Source organism: Amblyomma americanum, chromosome 10, assembly GCF_052857255.1.
Source record: "Amblyomma americanum isolate KBUSLIRL-KWMA chromosome 10, ASM5285725v1, whole genome shotgun sequence".
In the NCBI taxonomy this organism is placed as follows: Eukaryota; Metazoa; Arthropoda; class Arachnida; order Ixodida; family Ixodidae; genus Amblyomma; species Amblyomma americanum.
The window spans coordinates 92,471,118-92,492,543 of NC_135506.1; the positions used below are offsets into that span (position 1 = coordinate 92,471,118).

Here is a 21,426-nt window from a genome sequence, read left to right on the forward strand (position 1 = left end):
TCTCCGGATCTATTTTGACCACCTGGATTTCTTACTTTCGGAGATGCCAGAGTACTGGGGAGTCTTTCATTACAGCGGCACCAGTTTGCAGCTGCCGCTGCCGGCTTCAAGACCATGACCTGGTGGTCAGCAGGCGAACGTCTTAGCCAACACCCGCTTATGTTAGCTTAAAGTAGAAAAGAATTGGCACAGTAATTTGCGTTTATTCATCTTCTTTAATGCACTCTCTTGAAATGTAGAAATTGAACAGTCATGTAAGTTTTCAGAACGAAAGGCAATCCAAAGCACAATAAATAGCAGTGCATGCAACAAACCTAACTAACAAATGCAGTATGTTGAAAAGGCGAAATGAGAACCACCGCTTCCAGTGCTTCAGATGATAAAAACGCGTACCTACTGCAGCAAACAATAAACCTGACTGCCGCGCTGATACAGGCAACTTTGTTGAGCTTAAAAGCAAACAATGCTCTTGAGTTCACAGTGTGCGTGCCCCGCTAACACAGAAACAAACAGCAAATATTCGAAGTACCAACATGGGGTTATACAACACTTTTCGCAACATGAATACGAAGATGGAGTCGTTTTTATTTTGTCAAACAGATACCGTTTGTTGGCTGATGATATAGATGATTGTAGTGACGACGAAGGCAAGCATCGTCGGTAGTAGAACCACCTTAACCCACAGGCTTGAATTGCAGTTTGCCTGGGGGGTGATCACTTGAAGAGCGCCGTGACCCTGCGCTGGAGGAAAACAAAAAGTGTAAATATTTACTGTCTCATCGGAGCACCCGCGATAGAGTAGCCGGGGCGAGGGAATTTATCTTACTTAAAACGTCTCAAATTATTTTTGCCCTCTCTCATCAGAGCTCGGAACTAATGCAATATCCTTGTATTTGATACGCCGAAGGAACCAAATCCCGCATGTTCAAGATTATTAAAAAGAATCGAATAAATTTTGAATTTATCGAACTCTTTTCAAATAATTTATATGATGTTCAAATAAGGCTAGCCGTAGACTTTCCCGCCGACTGTTTCAGGAAAAGGGCCCACTCCGACGCCGCACAGTACAGTGCCGTCATCATTTTGCGCGGCAGGGAGATTTGAGCATCGCGACATGATCCATTTGATTCGCGGTATTCGTAATGCTCATACATGGCCTCCGAGACTGGGCCACGCAGCAATACTCAGGCAGGTTTAGCAAACAATGCTTTGATGCCCAATCTCGGAGGTTATCGTCAGAAATCGCCCACCATCTGGGGACTAAGAAACAACTTGAACTCCACTACTCTACGACATCGATGCGAGCGTTGCCTTGTGTGAGTGCTGGCAAGCATTAGGCTGAAACGGCTGCCACCTGTCCGGTGCTGCCACCTCTTCCTGCGCCGGACGCATTTCGGCAAACAGGCATAAAATAGACGACCGGGAGCACTATAGAGATACAATACATTTCGGCTTGACCGCTCACGAAGCTGATTGCGCATACTATAAGAAATAAAAACACAACGCAGAAGGTGCAATAGGTTCATAGTGCCGCGAGAACATTAGATGCAGCCCCTTAGCCAATATAGAGCCTTAGGGGTTAACTTTTAAGCTGTTTAATGCGGCTCTTTTAGCATTCGCGTACTCTTAGACAAGTGACTAGACGAATTCCCCTCACCTTCAAAATATTTAGAACGCAGGCGATGAATAACGCGCCACACAGCATGGGTCAAAACCAAACTTCTTGGGCTCCAAACTTTTCGCAAAAGCTGCACGTATACACTGTCCGCAAAGCGTCTGCTCACATTCTTTCGTTTTTTCGGTGTATTCACGACGTGAACACATGAGCCACAAGATGCCCTTACCAGACTGTGCCCGATAGGGTGCCATATTGAGGGCACATTTTACTAAAGATCTGAAAAAAAAGAGTCCTAGACAACACACACACACACACACACACACACACACACACACACACACACACACACACACACACACACACACACACACACACACACACACACACACACACACACACACACACACACACACACACACACACACACACACACACACACACACACACACACACACACACACACACACACACACACACACACACACACACACACACACACACACACACACACACACACACACACACACACACACACACACACACACACACACACACACACACACACACACACACACACACACACACACACACACGCACGCACGCACGCACGCACGCACGCACAGCGTTATCCATACCCCATCGTCTCACTGTCGCCGACGGAAAAGAGGGCATCCCACTGATCTATCATAGTGTTGGAGGACAGTTGCATCTCGCTCTCACAGGTGAAACAAATATTTGTTTTTATGAATAAACAAAGGGCGCATGAAGCAGATAATGGGCTTCCCCCTTTTTGGTTGGGCCAATCGGTTATTACTCTTGCACGGAAATCCCGTTCATCGAGAGAAAACTGTCTTCGTATGCTTTCGCGACGGAATTGACAAGGTCAAGAAAAACGAGAAGCGTACCTTGGGGGCGAGACACACTAAGCGCCTCTCCCCGAGCACCTCTCTGTATATACAGCTTAATGATTTTCGCCGCCACAAAATTCTCCAGGAGGCACGACAAACGACTTTGGCTAATAGCTGCCATATTCGTTACCTATCACCTGTTATCGTTAGTACACATCACAGCACGTGAGTCGCTACTTGTGTATGTAATTTGCATGTTGCCTGCTTCCCTGCAATGTGGGGGCTGAGGGGCATGTCAAGCCACAATTTGTGACTTTTTCCCTCGACCCTCCCAAATTGTACATGGGGAAAATAAATTGAATTATATTGAGCTCATCTCCACAATTGTAGCCTCCAGCCGTCGGCAGATCATAGAGATATCAGCCGCGGTTCCCGATGACGCGTCCACTTTTGTCCCCAAGAGAATTTTGCGCACGGAAAGTGTGCGAAACCTACGCTGCGCAGCTTTGGATACGATGCCCAGATTAATTGCACATGACGTTACGTAAGAGATTTTGTGATTGGCGTTAACCTGCCGCATTTTGCACATTACGCTAAGCTGTGTAACTGTGAGTTCGTTGTGGTTAGAAAAAGAGGTTTTCCTGCATTACTTGCATACAGCAGCATCAGCAGTGCATGAAGACAAGTATTCTCGAACCTGGTATGGTTCAAACCGCACTTGTTACTTCCAACGCGTTCGTATACTGCATCTTGAGCCGGCTTCTTGTTCGTATGAGCACAGACCACGTAGCCAACACAAGCAGCAGTTGCCTAACCCAGACTCGTCGGCAGTAGCCACGACCTGTTTATGACATACCTCGTCTCCCGTTTGAAGCCCTCGCTGGTTACGCGCCGCGATGAAGACGCTCCGGCGGCGACGGGGGCGTCACCGTGGCCACGGGTTGCCTCCGGGACCACGGGCTGCCAAGGCTTGCGATGTATGAAGTCACGGATGCTGCGACGACGGGACTGGGGGTACCTCTGGGACGTCATGATGCCACGGCCACCCCAAAAGGCTTCCAAGTCCGAGTCCGCTGATCCCGTCGTGGGTCCGCAGTGCGAAGCGTTGGGCACCCCGCCGCCCAGCGCGATGTTGCTGAATCCGATCGTGTGGGCGGTGCGTTTGGGCATGGCTCTCGCTTTTTTGCACGAACCCATGTGTGCAGGCTGACAAGAAGTGCCTCTCAAGCCACCGCTGCTCTTGCCCTCACTCGTACGGTTAACGGCCAGTGCCGGCGCACCTGCTGCTGCGGCTGCTGCTGCCTCGTGTGCCACGTGCGGAATGCAGCGCGTGGCGCCAGCGCTCTCGCGATCACCTTCTTTTCTTCAGCATGAATGAAAAATAATAATAATTGGTTTTTTGGGGAAAGGAAATGGCGCAGTATCTGTCTCATATATCTTTGGACACCTGAACCGCGCCGTAAGGGAAGGGATAAAGGAGGGAGTGAAAGAAGAAAGGAAGAATAGGTGCCGTAGTGGAGGGCTCCGGAATAATTTCGATCACCTGGGAATATTTAACGTGCACTGACATCGCACAGCACACGGGCGCCTTAGCGTTTTTCCTCCATAAAAACGCAGCCGCTGCGGTGGGGTTCGGACCCGGGAACTCCGAATCAGTAGCCGAGCGCCCTAACCACTGAGCCACCGCGGCGGGTAATGAAAATACTCCTGGTGACAACTTCAGCATTCACAGTGACCTTGAAAGAACAAGGTTTAAAAATAATGCCCTTTGTGAGCACAAATCTACAAAGACAAGACAGCAGGCAATCCACTGAAATGAAACCGAAAACAAAAACTGTGGTACAAATCCGTTTACCTAAATGTTCACAAAATTAGCCGTGCTGGCAAGGGCCAGACGAATCAGTCCAAATGCCAGTGCAAAGAGAAAGGAGGAAGCACAAAATGGAGAGAAGGACCGAGGACGGCGTAAAATAATGCGTTTCCATTAAAGGTCGAGGCACAAAAGGCATTTTCATACGGATAGGCAAATGACTATAGTAAAACAATAATCCTTAGAAAATAAAACAGCGCTTTACCGTTCCCTTGCTCCGTATAGATTCTGAAGTTTGGGCTTTTACGCTGGATATGATGCCAACACAAGCATCCTTATGGGACAAACTCCTGTTCCAGCAATAAGAAGGGTCGCAGTCGTGCCAGTTTATTCGTACAGCTCAAATGCATTGCGTTTATTAAGACATTGCGTTTATTAAGACCAAGGATCCATGCGTATTAAAGGAATATAAACCATTTAGAAACAAACTGAACAGAAAACTAAAAGTGCATAGGAAATTCTATTTTCATGCCGAATTTGACAGCTGCTCGAATAAACCTGATATTTTATGGCAGAAGTTAAATACCCTCTTGAATCGTCGCAGGTCATCTCCGCGTGTAGAAAAGCTACTTCTTGGTGGCAAAGAAATATCGGGAATTGCTCTAGCAAATGCGTTTAACGATTATTTTGTGGGCTACTCCAATAGTTGTGCATCGACTGATATTTCGACATTACTGCCTGATAGAAATCAATTTTCACTTTTTTGTTCGCCCTTTTACGGAACTTGAGGTACAGTCAGTTTTCCTTTCACTCAAAAATAGCTCAAGTTGCGACGTAGAAGGCATGCAGGTCCGGCCAGTCAAATATGTGCTCGATATTCTTTCTCCATATCTCACTTGTATCTTTAATATGTCTTTGGCGAGCGCTATCTTTCCGAAGAGGATGCAGATTGCAACAGTTTCGGTCCTGTTTAAGAAAGGTGACGTAAACGATATAAAAAATTACAGGCCTATTTCCATTTTACCGGTGCTATCCAAGTGATTAGAGAAGCTAATACATATGCAAATGTCTAATTTTTTTTATAAGCATAATCTTATTTCCTCTGCCCAGTTTGGATTTATAAAACGCCGATCGACGGAATTAGCACTACTTGAGCAAAAAGAATTTATTCTGTCGCAGTTTGACAACAAGAATTTTGTGCTCGGCCTTTACATAGATTTCACTAAAGCATTTGATTGCATCCATCATTCCATATTACTTGAAAAGCTTGAGACTTACGGCGTTCGAGGACACAGTCAAAATCTCATAAAATCGTACCTAGATCATCGCCATCAATATGTACAAATAGAGAACTGCCGTTCAGATTTGAAACAAATCAACAGAGGTGTTCCTCAAGGCAGTATTCTTTGCCCGTTCCTTTTTATAGTCTATATAAATGACTTAGTTCATATCTACAGAGATGCAAAATACATTTTATACGCTGATGACGCTAGTATATTTTTTTCATCACCTGAATTTAGTAGCCATCAGAATAAAGCCAACTCTGCTCTAAGATCCCTTCATAAATGGTCCGCAGCAAACAGTCTACAAATTAATACAAAAAAGACAAAAGCCGTAATTTTCAGACCGAAATCGAAGCAAATAAACAGCAGTCTAATCACCCATCTTTACGAGAACGAAAAAATCGAAATAGATAGTAGTGTTAAAATACTTGGAGTTATCTTCACACAAAATATGCTTTGGGATGCGCACTTTGAATCTGTGTCAGGGATGCTATCTCGTGTTGTTGGTATGACGGCGCGACACAGAGCTATATTACCTTTCAATATAAAGCTTCTTATTTACAATACTCTCTTTTTCTCTTCTTTGTATTATTGTGTATTGGTATGGGGTACCACGACACGTACAAATCTTGAAAGAATGCATATACTTCAAAAAAAAATTGTTCGAGCACTTTTTAATGTACCGTATCATTCCCATACTTCACAGCTATTTTCGAAAGCAAACATAATACGCGCGTTTAATCGTTATAACTATAAGTTAAGTCTGGCTTTCAAACGGGAGGTGAAAGAAAATCTCAAGTTTTTTCATGAATTATCAGATCTCGATAAAAACACACATTCCTACACCACCCGTTACACAGAACCGTGGAAAGTGGTCGCTGCGCGGGTAAATTATTCCAGGCAAAAAGTGTCATACACACTGCCAACCCTTTTAAATTCATTTCACAAATCAGGTATAGATTTGCATACGACTTCTGTACGAACCCTACGCCAACATTTCATTAACAATCCTTGCTTACAATAACAACTAAAGTGTTATCTTGCCTTTTGTTATGTTTACCTGTTGTGACTATCAAGTGTGCGTGCAATAATTTTGAATATTGTGCTTTCTGCGAGTTTTTTTTGTTTTTTTGTTGTTGTTGTTGTTGTTGTTGTTGACCTATCGCTGCCTGCTTTGTAGGGAGGCTGCGGGCTTCAGTCAAGTCGCTTGTTGTCAAGCGGCTTTTATCCGCAGTCTCCCCCATCACTGATGGAAATAAACAAGTTATTATTATTATATGTTTCTATCGGATTGTATTGTTACAGGAAGAGTTTACTCTGATCCAGCTAGCACTTGGAAAACAGTGAGCTATGCGTTTGAACCATCCCTCTCGAATGTCGGCTTGTCTTTAGTGCGCGCCGCGAAACGGACCAGGACTGCGCGCGCGTGATAAACAACTGTTCTCTGTGCTGATGGGGATATTCGACGCACCTCAGCACAAACGTGTAGAGCGGATGAAATTTTCTTGACTCACGGATATCAAGTTGATTATTGCTGCTTCATATGGGGGCCTCAAATGAAATGTTCGTTGCGCACAAGTGGTTTCATGTAATATTTTTATACTTTACCTTCTGCCTTGTCAAAACATACATGACTTCTTTCATTTGGAAATGGTTTGGTTTTCTGAGGTTTAATTTGATGAAGCCACTCAGGCTATGAAGCACGCCGTAGAGAAATGACCCAGAAATTCTGACCACCTGGGGTCCTTCAACGACCACTGACATCGCACAGCACACGGTCCTCTAGCATTTCGCCTCCATCGAAATGCTACCGCCGCGGCCGGGATCGAACCCGCGTTTTTCGGGTAAGCAGCCGAGCACAATAATGACTGACCCGCCGCGGCGGCCATTCGGAAATGAGCCCGCCAGCATGTTTATGGAGTAAATAAAATTAAAATAAATAAAAAGTCGGCTCCACCCGCACATTTCAGCTTGAAATTAAAATTATAAGTTATGGACTCTGATCCCCTCCCCCTGGGAGCGACTGCCATGTGAAAACGGCCTGAGTGACGTCATGACCTGCCGCGCTCACGGTCGGTGCGGAGCAGAGCGCACGCCTACTCTGGTTAGGCCGTGGAACATTGTGGGAAAGTCTCCTGGATCTGGGTGAAGCTAAACAGAAAAGGGAAGCACACAGGCCTTTGTCTTTGGTGCCTTTGTCCCGTTGTCGTGGGGTGTGGGCTCCAACGTCCCCCCTCCGCTCCCCTAGCCCGACCAACGTACAACCCACTCCCCTGCACACAGTATGCGCAATTTTTTTTTCTGATTCTTGATGAAAGTAAATGGCGCCATAACTGTCTCACATCTTGATGGACACCTGAACCGCGCCGTAGGATAGTGAGAATGCTGGGAGGAAAAAAGTGGAGCAAGAGATGTCGTTGTGAGGGGAAATAAATGAAAATTGGTTTTGAGTGAAGGAAATGATGCAGTAACTGTTTCACATTTAATAATAATAATAATAATCATAATAATAATAATAATATACTTTATTTGCGCCATATAATATGATACCGGAGACCGGCAGTAAAAGCTGCCTCATAGGATAGTTTGACAAGGCCGCCGGGCCCCCTATACACTTTACAAAAAGGCGTGGCACATAACACACACAACAGCAAGAAACTGCAGAAACTAAGAAACTGCAGATAAATAACTGCATAAAATAAACGCAAGTTTATACACAACAACGCATTTTTCATTTCATATTTTTTTTTGTATCAACAACCAAGCAAACAAAGGAATCAGAAAAGGAGCTAGCAAGAGGTCACCCAGGCAGTTTAAATAACAGTAAGCAGGAATGGAATGGTGATGAATTAGGTGATGAATAAATTATATTCATTGCTTGTTTGAACAACATTCAAAGAAATAAGTAAATCTAGAATGAGAAACGCGACAAGGAAAACATATAAATGGAAGAGAAACATTTACTGTGTAATAAAATATTTGCAAAGTTCTTTAAATGTCTTTTCAAACTGAATATGTGCACAATGTAATCTGTTTAACAGTCTGGGTAACTTGTTTTGTAAAGCTCGTAGGCCAAATTTGGTTTTAAAGGTTCCCGCTTTCCAAAGTTCTGTGTGGCGTGTCTCGCGTGTAGCAGTATTTTCTTGTAACCTGGTTAGATTATGTAGACGTGTATCGTGATTTGCCTTTTCATAGATAGTCTTTTCTGTAGCTATTCATTTGTTTTTACTTCGCAAGCAAACAGCTTTTATTTTGCTTGCATTAATTTGCAGACTATTTTTACCTGTCCACTCATCCAATTTTGCCAACAATACATTTGCAGCATCGACAAGTGCATATCTCGGTTGATTCCGAACCGCGCCTTAACGGAAGTGATAATGCAGGGAGTGAAAGAAGAAAGGAAGAAAGGGGTGCCGGAGTGGAGGGCTGGGGATAATTACATCCTTTGAAGGTGATGCAAGCCCATCCAGTTTTGTTTTTTTTTTTGACCAGCGCTGGGTTGTTGTTCAGCATAAGCAGGTGTAACACGTTTATCACAAGTGCTCTTTGCAGACTTTTCGAGCTACAAACCGTGCAATGTAGGGTACCACATCACAAATGGAGAGAGGATTTCTCGGTAGTAAATTATGTGCGTGTTACCGTGGTCCTCGGACTGCAGTATGGGACGCCTTCGCATCACGGCGACAGCTTTGCTGCACTGTATTCAGATGCAATAACAGATGCGGCCAAGATATACAGAACACCTTGAGAACATTTTTCAGATTTGGAGGTCTTTACCTTCATGTGCACGAGAAGATGGAGGCAAATCCCTTTCCAGGATCCTTTATCTCTGGAAAAATAAAAGAATTGAATTGAATTGAAAATCGTTCCTCCAACCCGCATATCTCGTCCAATATCGTACATATATCGTCCCTCCAGCCCGCATATCTCCTCACACCCATCCTTTTCAAGTTTCCCGACCTCGTGCCCGAACTACCACATTTGCCGCATCACTTTTGTCCCGTACTGTAGCAGACTGGAACGACCTACCCAACGACATCGTAGCCATTACATGCTCATCCAACTTTGCCAATAATGTTACCAATCATGTTTCGTTGTGTTAACGCTTGCTTACCAAAATATATGTACCCACTCCTTACGTAATACCCCTCGTGGGTCTTTAAGGAAATGAAATGAAATGAGAAGGCGCTTGCAGGTAGCCTTAAAATTAGCGGCTGTCGGATGATTATTTAAGCCGTCTCGCCCTCTGATGCAGCCAAAAAATGAAGGACACACTTGCGCTCTGAACTAACGTGTTCACGCTAAAACCGGATCATCCTGTACAGTCGGAAGCCACGCAACTCAGTCACTTGAATTGCTTGAAAGTGGGGGTGCGTGCAGGTTCTACACGCTGAAATCCATACCAGGCAGGTGTACAGCGTGGCAGTGCTATAATAAATTTGTCGCAGAGCTTGGGAACCTGGTGAGGACTAAATAAAAGGTCTAGTTACGTTCCGATTTGTTAAGTCTACATGCGCCTGTAGGACTCGCATTTGGAGAACAATTGGAATATCCAGGAGGTAGAAAAGCGCGAACTTGCGATTATCAAAACACACGCGAAATCCAAGCTGCATTTCAGACGTTATAAAACCGCCGCAGGTTTCACATGGACAGCGTTGGGAGAGCGACAATCTACCGTGGGCTGAATACCCCGGATGACCGCCGTCCACTTTACCTGCAGCATTCACACACACACACACACGCACACATCTGTCGAGGGGTCAGTGCACATGTCCGCAAAAATTGTGCGCACACACCAAACTGCAGAAGTTGCTCAGCCTTAAAACTCTACATGTACAAGTCATGTAGCAAGAAATTAACATCAACATGTGCAATAGTACAAAAACATCAAACACTGGAATGCTCTCTTGAACTCCACAAGTGCCTTGGCGGCGACGTTGCAAGGCTGCACCGGACCTCAATAGAAATTGCCCATGTGGTTTCCACTTGAGCACAGTGCATAGCAGGAGACCACGGAAAAAAGCCTGTCTTCCATAAGACTCGATTTCGCAGAATGAGTGTCAGGGGAGTGTCGGATCAAGCCAAGCCTGTAGGACATAAAGGCGGCTAGAACGGCTTTTGTGTCCACGGGATGCGCGGACTACTCTTGCAGGGCATCGTCAGTCTCGTTGGCTTCGGTGACGAAGTATCTACGGGCCACTTGCTGCTGGTCTTTAGGGGGCGCTTAGAAGAGTTTCCTAAGAACCTCATCTGCAAGCGGCCTCCCTGCACCGCCGTAAATGGCTGGCGGCGGAAGGTCCAGGTGGTACAGAGGGAATACGAAGTACTCTTCGGAGGCTGTAAGTGCGCCATGCACGCCCCATGTGTGGCTCAGCACGGACCTGGGCTTCACGATGTTGCTCAGGTCATGCTGTGGCAGATGGCACTGAACCTTCATCCAGCTGTTGAAAAAGCTATTCCCGGGGGTTGGCTCTGGCAATAAGCTGGCAAGATAGTCTTCGATATCCGGGTGAGAGGTTTCCTTCCTAGCGGCCATGTGGAGCATAACACCGCTGCAGCGCATCGCGACGCCAAGCAGAACGTCCCGGAAATCTCGAATCAGAGTGTCGGCTCCTAGATCTCTTGGGAAAAGGCTAAGCCAGGCCACGCCTGTTCTGCTTTCAACCTCCGCTCGGCAGCGGCGGGCGTGCGACGACCAAGGAAGACCAAAGAGTTGAAGTGTGGCGTCAGCGATTTCCCGGTCTGCCATCCACCCTAGCTCGGTGACTACGCGAAGCCCCAGGCTCAGGGTCAGCGCTTCTCGCGTCTCGGACTTGAGCCCCAAAATGTACCCAACAGCCTTGACCGGGCTGGACTTATCCGCATGTACCTCAATGTTGGCGGAATAGCTGTGATCCCAGGGGAAGTGCGTGTCGACGAGGAGCGCCCAGCGGTTGGTGGGGAAGCCGGGAGTCACGGCATCACTCAAGTTCTGGATCGACAGCCTCTGACTTTTCTGTTTTGGGTCGACTATGGCGGGTACCAACACTTCTAGAGCCAGCATGTCCATCTCCTGTATTGTAGAGGCCATTTCGGGGGCTACGAACTCAGAAACGCCGAAAAGAGCCAGCATGTTCTTAACGTACTTTTGGTAGCGAAGGGACGGCTCGGTTCCCCTTTGTTGGCCGGCGTATGTCTGCATTAACGCTATCCAGGCTCCAAGCATGGCGCTACTTCCGATCTTCAATAAAGGGTTCCCCGTCCCGGCTTGATAAGGGGCAAGATCAAGGGTCACCTGGAACCATACGTGGATGTTGCAAATTCCGGAGAGGTCAAACAAGATATCCAGCAGGTCTTTCGGGGATGTCATCGGCTATGGGAGGTGGTGTTCGGCCATGAACATTTTCAGTTCGTCGAAACCGTTTTTAGAATGCCGCATCCATGCCCTGACCAAAGCGGCTACGTTTTTTGGTCGCCCGGCGCCGACCTTGTTGGAATGCCGCTACTTCTGTGGAGCTGGGGAGCCCTCTTAACGGAATTCAATGCAAGTCTGTACATTTCGTCTTCGGCGAGATCGAGAGTGGAGACCATGTGGTGGTGCTGCCTCCAGCCGTCGCACACAAATCTATAGAAATTTTCACATGGGTCTTTAGACCAATTGAGGGAAGAATCTGTGCCAGCCCTGTACTTCTTGCACGCTGTATTGTCGCAGCCAGGGAAAAGAGGCAGATCCGAGTGATCGGCCTGGAGCCTTGGGGTGGTGGCGCGGAGAAAATCGCCGTTCTGGATGCAAATACACTGCGTAACTATCATATAGATGACTCCAGTTACGACGAAGACAAGCTTCGTCGGTAGTGGAACCACCTTAATCCACAGGCTTAAATTGCAGTTTGCCTGGCGGGTGATCACTTCAAGAGCGCCGTGAGCCTGCGCACGCGGAAAACAAAAAGAGTACATTTTTACTGTCTCATCAGAGCACCCGCGATAGAGTAGTGCGGGCGAGGCACATTATCTTATTTATTCTTGGGCTCCAAACTTTTCACAAAAGGTGCACGTATACACTGTCCGCGAAGCCTCTGCTCAAATGCTTTCGTTTTTTCGCTATATTGACGACGTGAACACAAGAGCCACAAGATGCCCTAACCAGACCGTGCCCGATAGGGTGCCATATTCAAGGCAAATTTTACTAAAGATCTGAAAAAAGAGTCCTAGACCACAACGCGCTTACGCACGCGCGCGCACACACACAACACACACTCACACAACAGACAAACACACACAACACACACACAGCGTTAACCATACCCCATCGTCTCACTGTCGCCGACGGAAAAGAAGGCATCCCACTGATCTATCCCAGTGTTGGAGGGCATTTGCATCTCGCTCTCAAAGGTGAAACAAATATTTGTTTTTATAAATAAACAAAGGGCGCATGAAGCAGAAAATGGGCTTCCCCCCTCTGGCTTGGGCCAATTGGTTATTACTCTTGCTCGGAAACCCCATTAATCTAGAGAAAACTGTCTTCGCATGTTTTCGCGACAGAATTGACAGGGCCAAGACAAATGAGAAGCATACCATGGGGGCGAGACCCACTATCTAGGGGCCTCTCCTCGAGCAGCTCTCTTTATACACAGCTTAATAAATACTTATCACCATCAAAAAATTTTCCAGGATGCACGACAAACGACTTTGGCTAATAGCTGCCATATTTGTTACCTATCACCGGCTATCGTTAGTACACATCACAGAAAGTGAGTCGCTACTTGTGTATGTAATTTGCACGTTGCCTGCTTCCCTGCAATGTGGGGGCTGAGGGGCATGTCAAGCCACAATTTCTGACTTTTTCCCTCGACCCTCCCAAAGTGTACACGGGGAAAATAAATTGAGTTAAATTAAGCTCATCTCCACAATTGTAGTTTCCAGCCGTCGGCAGATCATAGAGATATCAGCCGTGGTTCCCGATGACGCATCCACTTTTGTCCACAACAGAATTTTGCGCACGGAAAATCTGCGAAAGTTACACTACGCAGCTTTGGATACGATGCCCTGATTAATTGCACATGACGTTACGTAAGAGATTTTGTGATCGGCGTTAACCTGCCGCATTTTGCACTTTACGCCAAGCTGTGTAACCGTGAGTTCGTTCTGATTAGAAAAGGAGGTTTTCCTGCATTACTTGCATACAGCAGCATCGGCAGTGCATGGTATGGTTCATAGCGCACTTGTTCCTTCCAACGCGTTCGTATACTGCATCTTGAGCCGGCTTCCTGTCCGTATGAGCGCAGACAACGTAGCCAACACAAGCAGCAGTTGCCTAACCCGGACTCGTCGGCAGTAGCCACGACCTGTTTATGACATACCTCGTCTCCCGTTTGAAGCCCTCGCTAGTTACGCGCCGTGGATGAAGACGCTCCGGCGGCGACGGGGGCGTCACCCTGGCCACGGGTTGCCTCCGGGACCACGGGCTGTGAAGGCCTGCGATGGAAGAAGTCGCGGATGCTGTGACGACGGGTCGGGGGGTTCCTCTGGGACGCCATGATGCCCCGGCCACCCCAAAAGGCTTCCAAGTCCGAGTCGGCTGATCCCGTCGTGGGTCCGCTGTGCAAAGCGTTCGGCGCCTCGCCGCCCAGCGCGACGTTGCTGAATCCGATCGTGTGGGCGGTGCGCTTGGGCATGGCTCTCGCTGCTTTGCAGGAACCCATGTGTGCTGGCTCGCAAGAAATGCCTCTCTCTGCTGCTCTTGCCCTCACTCGGACGGTTAACGGCCAGTGCCGGCGCACCTGCTGCTGCTGCTGGTGCCTCGTGTTGTTGTTGTTGTTGTTAGCCTATCAAAAAATGGCACATACCCACACTGGGGGATCGGCCAAGAATCGGGTGGCTATTCAACTGAACTCAGTTAACAAAAAGGAAAAGCACGTGGGTGCATAACACCGGTGAATTTTTCGTCAAGAACAGAAAAGGGATGAGTGTTTTGATTTTAAAATTTTAAGAATAATAATAAAGAGAGTGATTAAATAATAATGATTTAGTCAAAATGTAATAATTGATAGAAAAGAAAAGGTTGAAACACTTAGCAAGGCAGTCGGTTAGATTCTATCAGGAAATTTTGAACAGCGGTGCAAACAGATCTGTGGCTGAACCCAAATGTGGTGGCGCCAAATGATAGCAAGAGCGGGCTGCTCATACTAAGGCCAAGATGCTGCAAGGGCTCCTCCAGCAACCTTTTTCTCAGTGAGTTGAATCGGCGACAATACAGCCAAAAATGTTCAATGGATTCTGGCTCACGGCAAAATGCACAAAGGGGAGAGAGCGCCAAACCCGACTTGTGTAAATAGAAATTTAGAGGGGGGATGCGGCAGCGTAGCCTCGTCAGTGATACTTCAAGCTGCCGTGAGCAACACATTTTCCTGTTCCAATAATATTTAAGGTGCTCATAATCCGCCGATGTTAAAAGTGATGTGTTCTGCGTGCTTAAAAACGCACGTCGCCGAAATCTAGATGCTGTAATGTAGGCTGTAGCCGGGATGATTGGCAACACGGGGCCGCTGAGGGAAGCCTTTGCGAGATTATCAGCAATCTCATTTACTGTCACACTGCTGTGGCCGGGAACCCATACTAAATGAACAAGGCTCAAATGCGGAGGAAGTAGGGATAAGAAAGTTGATAAAATGGGACCGTCAACCTGTGCAGCGAGTGACGAACACAAAGATAAAGAATCAGTAATTACTGCAACTGCTGTAATAGAGGGGTCTAGCTTGCGTAGAGCAAGTACAACTGCTAGAAACTCTGCTTGAAAAATAGGGGTGAAATCTGGAAGGCGCAGAGAAAAGGACCAGTATAAATGGGAGCAAAATATTCCCACACCTGCTTTTTCATTGGATTGCGATGCATCAGTGGCTATTGCTATATCGGTTGGTAGGGTCCTCAGATGATCTTCTAGAAGGCCATTTAGAATACTCGGTGGCAAAAGTTTTGCATTTTTTGGGAATATGTCGTCGAAAACAATGTGGATAGTGGGCCCATACCGAAGCGCAGGAAGGATATCATAAATGTTTACATCTAAAGGCTGAAGTAATCTTTGCACAAACACTACCTGAGGGGAATTGAAACGAGACCAGGGGACACCAAAAAAGGAGGTCGGCTGAGAACAGAAAATGCTTTGGGAACGGTGGAAATGGGATTCATAGATCCTGAGGTAAGTTTGCACAGTTAAAAATTGAAGGCGTGATAAGAGAGACGGAATGCGGGCTTCAAGGTAGAGCACATTGATAGCCACACATTTTGGAAGGCCGAGGCACATGCGAAGTGCTTCCCTCTCTAAAAGGACGAGAGGGCGAAGTTTATATGTAGCCGAGCCTGAAAACAACACTGATCCAAATTCTAAAATTGGCCTGACATACATTATGTAGATCATTAATAGCGCATCTCTGCGCATGCCGTACCGGTGATGACATACTCTCCGTAACATGCCCACGGCACGAGCCCCTTTCGCCGCGACATGGTCAATGTGAGGTCGCCAGGTGAGTTTGTTGTCATAAATGACCCCTAGGTATTTTAGGGATTGAACCTGCGGTATTATTTTTAACTGGCAAGTGAGAGAGACCACTACAGGAGTGAATAGAGGGAAAACAAGAGTAGCGCACTTGCCAACATTTAACTTCAGGTGTAATCCGCTCAACCAGTGCTCAAGTGTATTCAAATATGACTGCAACAGACCATACAGAGAATGTATATCCGGCGCAGCAGCAAAAAACGCAATGTCGTCCGCATAGACGTAAGTGCGTACATGGCGGTGGAGAGGAATTGAGCTTAACAGAATATTAAAGAGCACAGGAGAAAGAACAGCTCCTTGCGGTACACCTCGCGTTTGTCTAAACCTCTCTGAATGAACACCATTATGGATGCAAAAGAATTCCCTGTTATGAAGAAATGCAGATATCCATGCCACTATATAATCTGGAAATTGAAGAGACTGTAGCCTATGTATCAGGATGGAGTGTTCTACACTGTCGTAAGCTATGGCGACATCTAACGTAACCAAAGCCGCGACCAGGCGTTGACGACGAGCAAGGAGAATTCTGCTCTCAAGATCAGCATGTACATTCCATATCGAACACCGTGGCCGGAAACCGAGTTGGCACGGGCTGAGTATACTTTTGCGGTCCACAATGGCTGACACCCGAATTAGTAACAACCTTTCTATCAACTTTACCACGTTTGATGTTAAAGAAATTGGCCTAATATTATCCAATTCATAGCCTCCACCCTGATTTTTAAGTAAAGGAATCACCTTGGACAGCTTCCACTCAGAAGGTATCCAAGCGTGTTTGAGAGAGTAGTTTATTAGGTGCAATAAGTAGTTGGGAGACTCTTCAAATAGAATCTTGAGCATCTTTGTGGTAACACCATCAGGGCCAGGAGCAGCAGCTGGCAATCTCTGGACAACTTGTGAAAGCTCTGATAGATTTACTTGTGAGGCATTATCATTTGGTACGACTGGTGCAAACAACAATGGTCGCATAGGTAGTAAAGACGAGAACCGCTTTTGCAGGCCTGTGGCTATTAATTCAACCGCCTGGATAGCTTCTACAGGTGACATAACTAATGACTGAACATTATGAGAGGACATGAGCTGTTTCCTAGACCGTAGAAAACCGAATAGTGCACGTCGGTTTCCCGCCTTTGAAAGATAATCGAAGTGTTCTGAGTCATATTTTTCCTTTGCGCGAGAAACTGTACGTTTAAAGGTGGCTGCAATAAATTTATAATCACTCCAGTTATTCGGACATTGGTTATGAAGAAGCTTTTTCCATGCTGCCTTCCTCCGCCTGTAATCTCTTGTACAGTCCGCATTCCACCAGTTAGAAGAATTCCCTTTTATTGGCCTCACCAGGAACTCCGACTTTTTACGGCTTTCCTCAATAGCCAGACATATGCTTGCTGACTGGTGGACCTCGGCGATGTTAGACACTGGAGCAAGGGCAGAGCGCAACGCCGTCTGAAATCTGTCATAATTTACATGTGACCGCAACTGAGAAGACGCCAGAGTAACACGACATATGATATCAAAATGAATAGGTATATGATCACTTGAAGTGCCGCTATCAACTGTCGACCAATTCGTTACGCCAATTCCAGGACTAATGAACGTGAGATCTAAAACAGATTGAGTGTGTCAGCGAAGATAAGTGGCCGATCCTGAATTTAAGCACATCAGGTTGTGATCAGAAACCCATTCCCAAAGGCGCTTGCCGCACGAATTAGTCCTAAAACCCCAAGACACATGGTGAGAATTGAAGTCCCCAGCCACGAGAACTGGGTTTTTACAGTTTACGAGTAAAAAATCCAGAGGTCTAACATCCTGAACTCCATTGGGGAAATAACAATTTGCTATTGAAAATGGAGAGCACCCAGGAAGGACAAAGTCTATTGCCAAAATCTCACAGTCAGGAGACATTTGTTGAAAAGATACCACAGCCCTGTGGCAAAATTTTGAAGAGACTAAAGTTAGTAAACCCCCGCCTCTTGACTGGCGGTCTAGGCGAAATGACCGGTAATTTTTGATATGAAAATGTTTGTCGGCTGAAAGCCACGTTTCTTGCAGAATAATGACATCCGCATTAAGCTGAGTAGAAAGGCCGTGTAAATCTGTGGAAGCGGAAAGAATAGAGCGACAGTTCCACTGCAGAACTCGCAACGACGCTATGGTTGCGGAAGTCTAGCAGCAGCAACTGCCTGCTCCAAAATGGTATCCTTGGGTTTAGTGCCAAGCTGCTTCTTCTTTGACTTGGGCTGGGTGCCCTGAGAAGACAACGAATGAGACATGGGGGACCCACTGCGCTTAAGAAGCCGCGCATCAGGCTCCACCATCTCGGAATCATACATTATATCAACATCCCTCGAAGTACCCGAGGTAGGTACAGCGGAAGTGACAGAAGTTTGTTCCTGGGGTTGTGATGCTACTGGAATTTGAGACCGGATAAGAGAAGAGGGAATTGTTGTCGAAAGAGGTGCCAAACTAGCCTGCACGGCATGTGTAATCTGAGCCGCTAGAACATTTGTAAAGCACTCCGACACACTTGCGACAATCTTTTCTACCATTTTAGACATCGAAGCCTCCACAGCAGCCGCAATTGCCAGCGCTCTCGCGATCACCTTCTTTTCTTCGGCATGAATGAAAAATACTCCTGGTGACAAATTCAGCATTCACAGTGACCTTGAAAGAACAAGGTCCAAAAATAATGTCCGTTGTGAGCACAAATCTGCGAGACAAGAAAGAAGGCAATCCACTGAAATGAAACCGAAACCAAAAACTGATACAAATCTCTTTACCTAAAATATCACAAATTTAGCCGCGCTGGCAAAGATCAGACGAATCAGTCCAAATGCCAGAGCGAAGAGAAAGGAGGAATAACAAAATGGAGAGAAGGATCCAGGACAGCGCATAGTAATCCGTTTCCATTAAAGGTTGAGGTACAAAGGGCATTCTCATAGAGATAGGCAAATGACTAGAGTAAAACAATAATCCCTAGAAAAGAAAGCACAGCGCTTTACCGTTTCCTTGCTCCAGACAGATTCTAAAGTTTGGGCTTTTACGCTGAATATGATGCCAACACAGGTATCTTAATCTGACAAACTCACGTTCCGGCAATAAGAAGAGTCGGAGTCGTGCCAGTTTATCTCCACAGCTCAAATGCATTGCGATGTTTCTACCGGATTGTAATCGCAAAGGAAAAGTTTTCTCTGATCCAGCTAGTGCTTGGAAACAGTGAGCAATGCGTTTGAACCGTCCCTCTCGAGTGTCGGCTTGTCTTTACTGCATGCCACGAAACGGACCTGGTGCCGGATTATGCAACTGTCAATTAAAAAATTGTTCTCGCTCCTGTTGGTTGGTCGTGGCCGGCGGCCATTTTGCTTTTTTGCGTCATGGGTGGCTGCAGATTACGTCACGGATGTGGCAGAAGTGGTGACGTCGCACGCCTATTTATGCAGGCGGATATTGACACTTTTTTGTGACAGTCTCGAGGCGGTCAATTTAACCGTTGCGTTTTTGACAGAAAATGGTGGCGGTGTACGCGGCCTTACGCCTGAGGCGCCTGCGCTGGTGCGACCAACGGCGAAGGAGGGCGCAAGAAGACGCGTTTGACCTGCCGGACGAGCTGTTTCGATGCCTTTTTCGACTGGAGAAGCAGACTGTGTGGTGGCTGTGTGACGAAGTCGCCGATGAACGGGGACGAAATTTGCTTGCGAGCGCGCTGTCGGTTATATGCGGTTCTTTTGTACCGGCGATGGTAGCGGTGGAAACTTTAGTACACACAAGGGAGTTCAGGGTATAGGAGCTTGGTATAGCTGCGTTTTTCTGGCATTGCCTTACTATATAGTATAAGCCAGCCTATCCACCGCAGAAGGCGCTGTTCAGATCATAGAAGTTTGTAAACATAAAGCTGAATTTTACAGGATATAGACAAATATTAGATCGTAATTTCCTTAAAATGACGCCTTCCTCACTGTTTAGATTTTTGTATCGTTCGGCTTATATTTCCTCCTTAATCTGAAATCGTCAAAAAAATCTGTGCAGTGTTCAGAATAATTATTTTCCGGAAAATGTTGCGGAGCCCAGGGTAAAAGCGCGCTGGCAGCTGCGTGAGCGCCTTCGTTTCCAACATTCCCAGGCTGTCCTGAAGTCCATATGACTGTGGACTTACAGTCGGCATCTTCTTGGGTTCTTAGTATTCTATGTTCGTGTTTACCAATCCTTCCTCTAGCATGGTTACAACATGCACTTTGGAAGTCCGTAGTAACACACGAAATCTTCATAGAAACCATCGCCACAGCTGTCGCCGCTTCGTCAGCCTTGGCATTTCTCTGACATCGAATAGACGGTCCATTAACCAATTTCCCTTCCGCATCCGTGCATGCTATCGTTGATATTCCGTTGATCGCTCCTGCCGCGTCCACGTCAACTGCCTCTTATATCGCGCCCCATGTTCTCCTCATGGCATTGGCCCTAGGCTTCCTTCTTTTCTTATTATATTTGGGGTGCATATTTCGCGGAATGGGCTGCACAGTCGATCTTTGTTCCAAGCTGATTTCCCAACTCCTCTCTGTCCTACGTAGACCAAATGAATGGCAACCTATTCTATCGACTTGGTCCTTTTTTGTCCAGCCTCCTTACAGCCGTATTCCCTGCGATATCGAATCGCCCTGGGAAATTTCATCTAGACTATTGTGAATGCCCATGTGTAGTAATATTTATGATCTTGCATTGACCGGAATACCAAGTGCTCTTTTATATAGTTTGTGTATTGGGATGTCCAGCTTGTTTTTATTTATCTTGCATTTCAGATAAGCTGCAGTGTGAGCTACCCTGCTCACACTAAAGGACTGTATTAACTTCATGGTTTCTTTTTTCTTTAAGTCTATTCTTTTGGTTTGATACGCTCATAAATATTCTCCGCACTTGCTCAGTTGTGGCCACCAGTCGCATAAGATAACTACTGCCGCATTGTTGCTTTTTGCGTCTTTTAAAAGACCTAACATTTTCGCAAGTGGCACCTCTTGAATTGGCTCTCCCAACAAAAAATGCTACAACAGGGTCAGAGTCTCCTGTCTTCTTAATTATTAGTAACTCGGATTTGTTCGGTGCGCATTGGAGTTCACAGCTATTAACGTATTCTTGCACGGTATTCGCCCCACAATCTAGTCTTTCCTGCATGCCCCATATTGGCCCTCCGGAGGCCCACGTCGTGAAGTCATCAGCGTACAGTGCGTGTCTGACACCCTGTATGCTGCGCAATTCACTCGGTAGCCCTAATAGTACAATGTTGCAGAGAAAGGGGACAACACTGCCGCGTGAGGTGTGCCCCTAGTTCCTGGCCACTTTAACTC

The 21,426-nt window shown here is 46.4% G+C and overlaps 1 protein-coding gene across 1 annotated transcript; it reads right to left on the reverse strand.

Moving 5' to 3' along the window:
- Positions 1–660: 660 nt before the first annotated feature.
- On the reverse strand, positions 661–3,746 carry LOC144106594 (uncharacterized). Its single transcript, XM_077639442.1, has 2 exons — positions 3,323–3,746; positions 661–736 (listed from the first exon to the last, which is right to left on the reverse strand). Exons 1-2 carry the CDS (start codon positions 3,661–3,663, stop codon positions 715–717), a joined length of 363 nt encoding a protein of 120 aa, XP_077495568.1. The 5' UTR covers positions 3,664–3,746; the 3' UTR covers positions 661–714.
- Between the last annotated feature and the right edge of the window lie 17,680 nt (positions 3,747–21,426).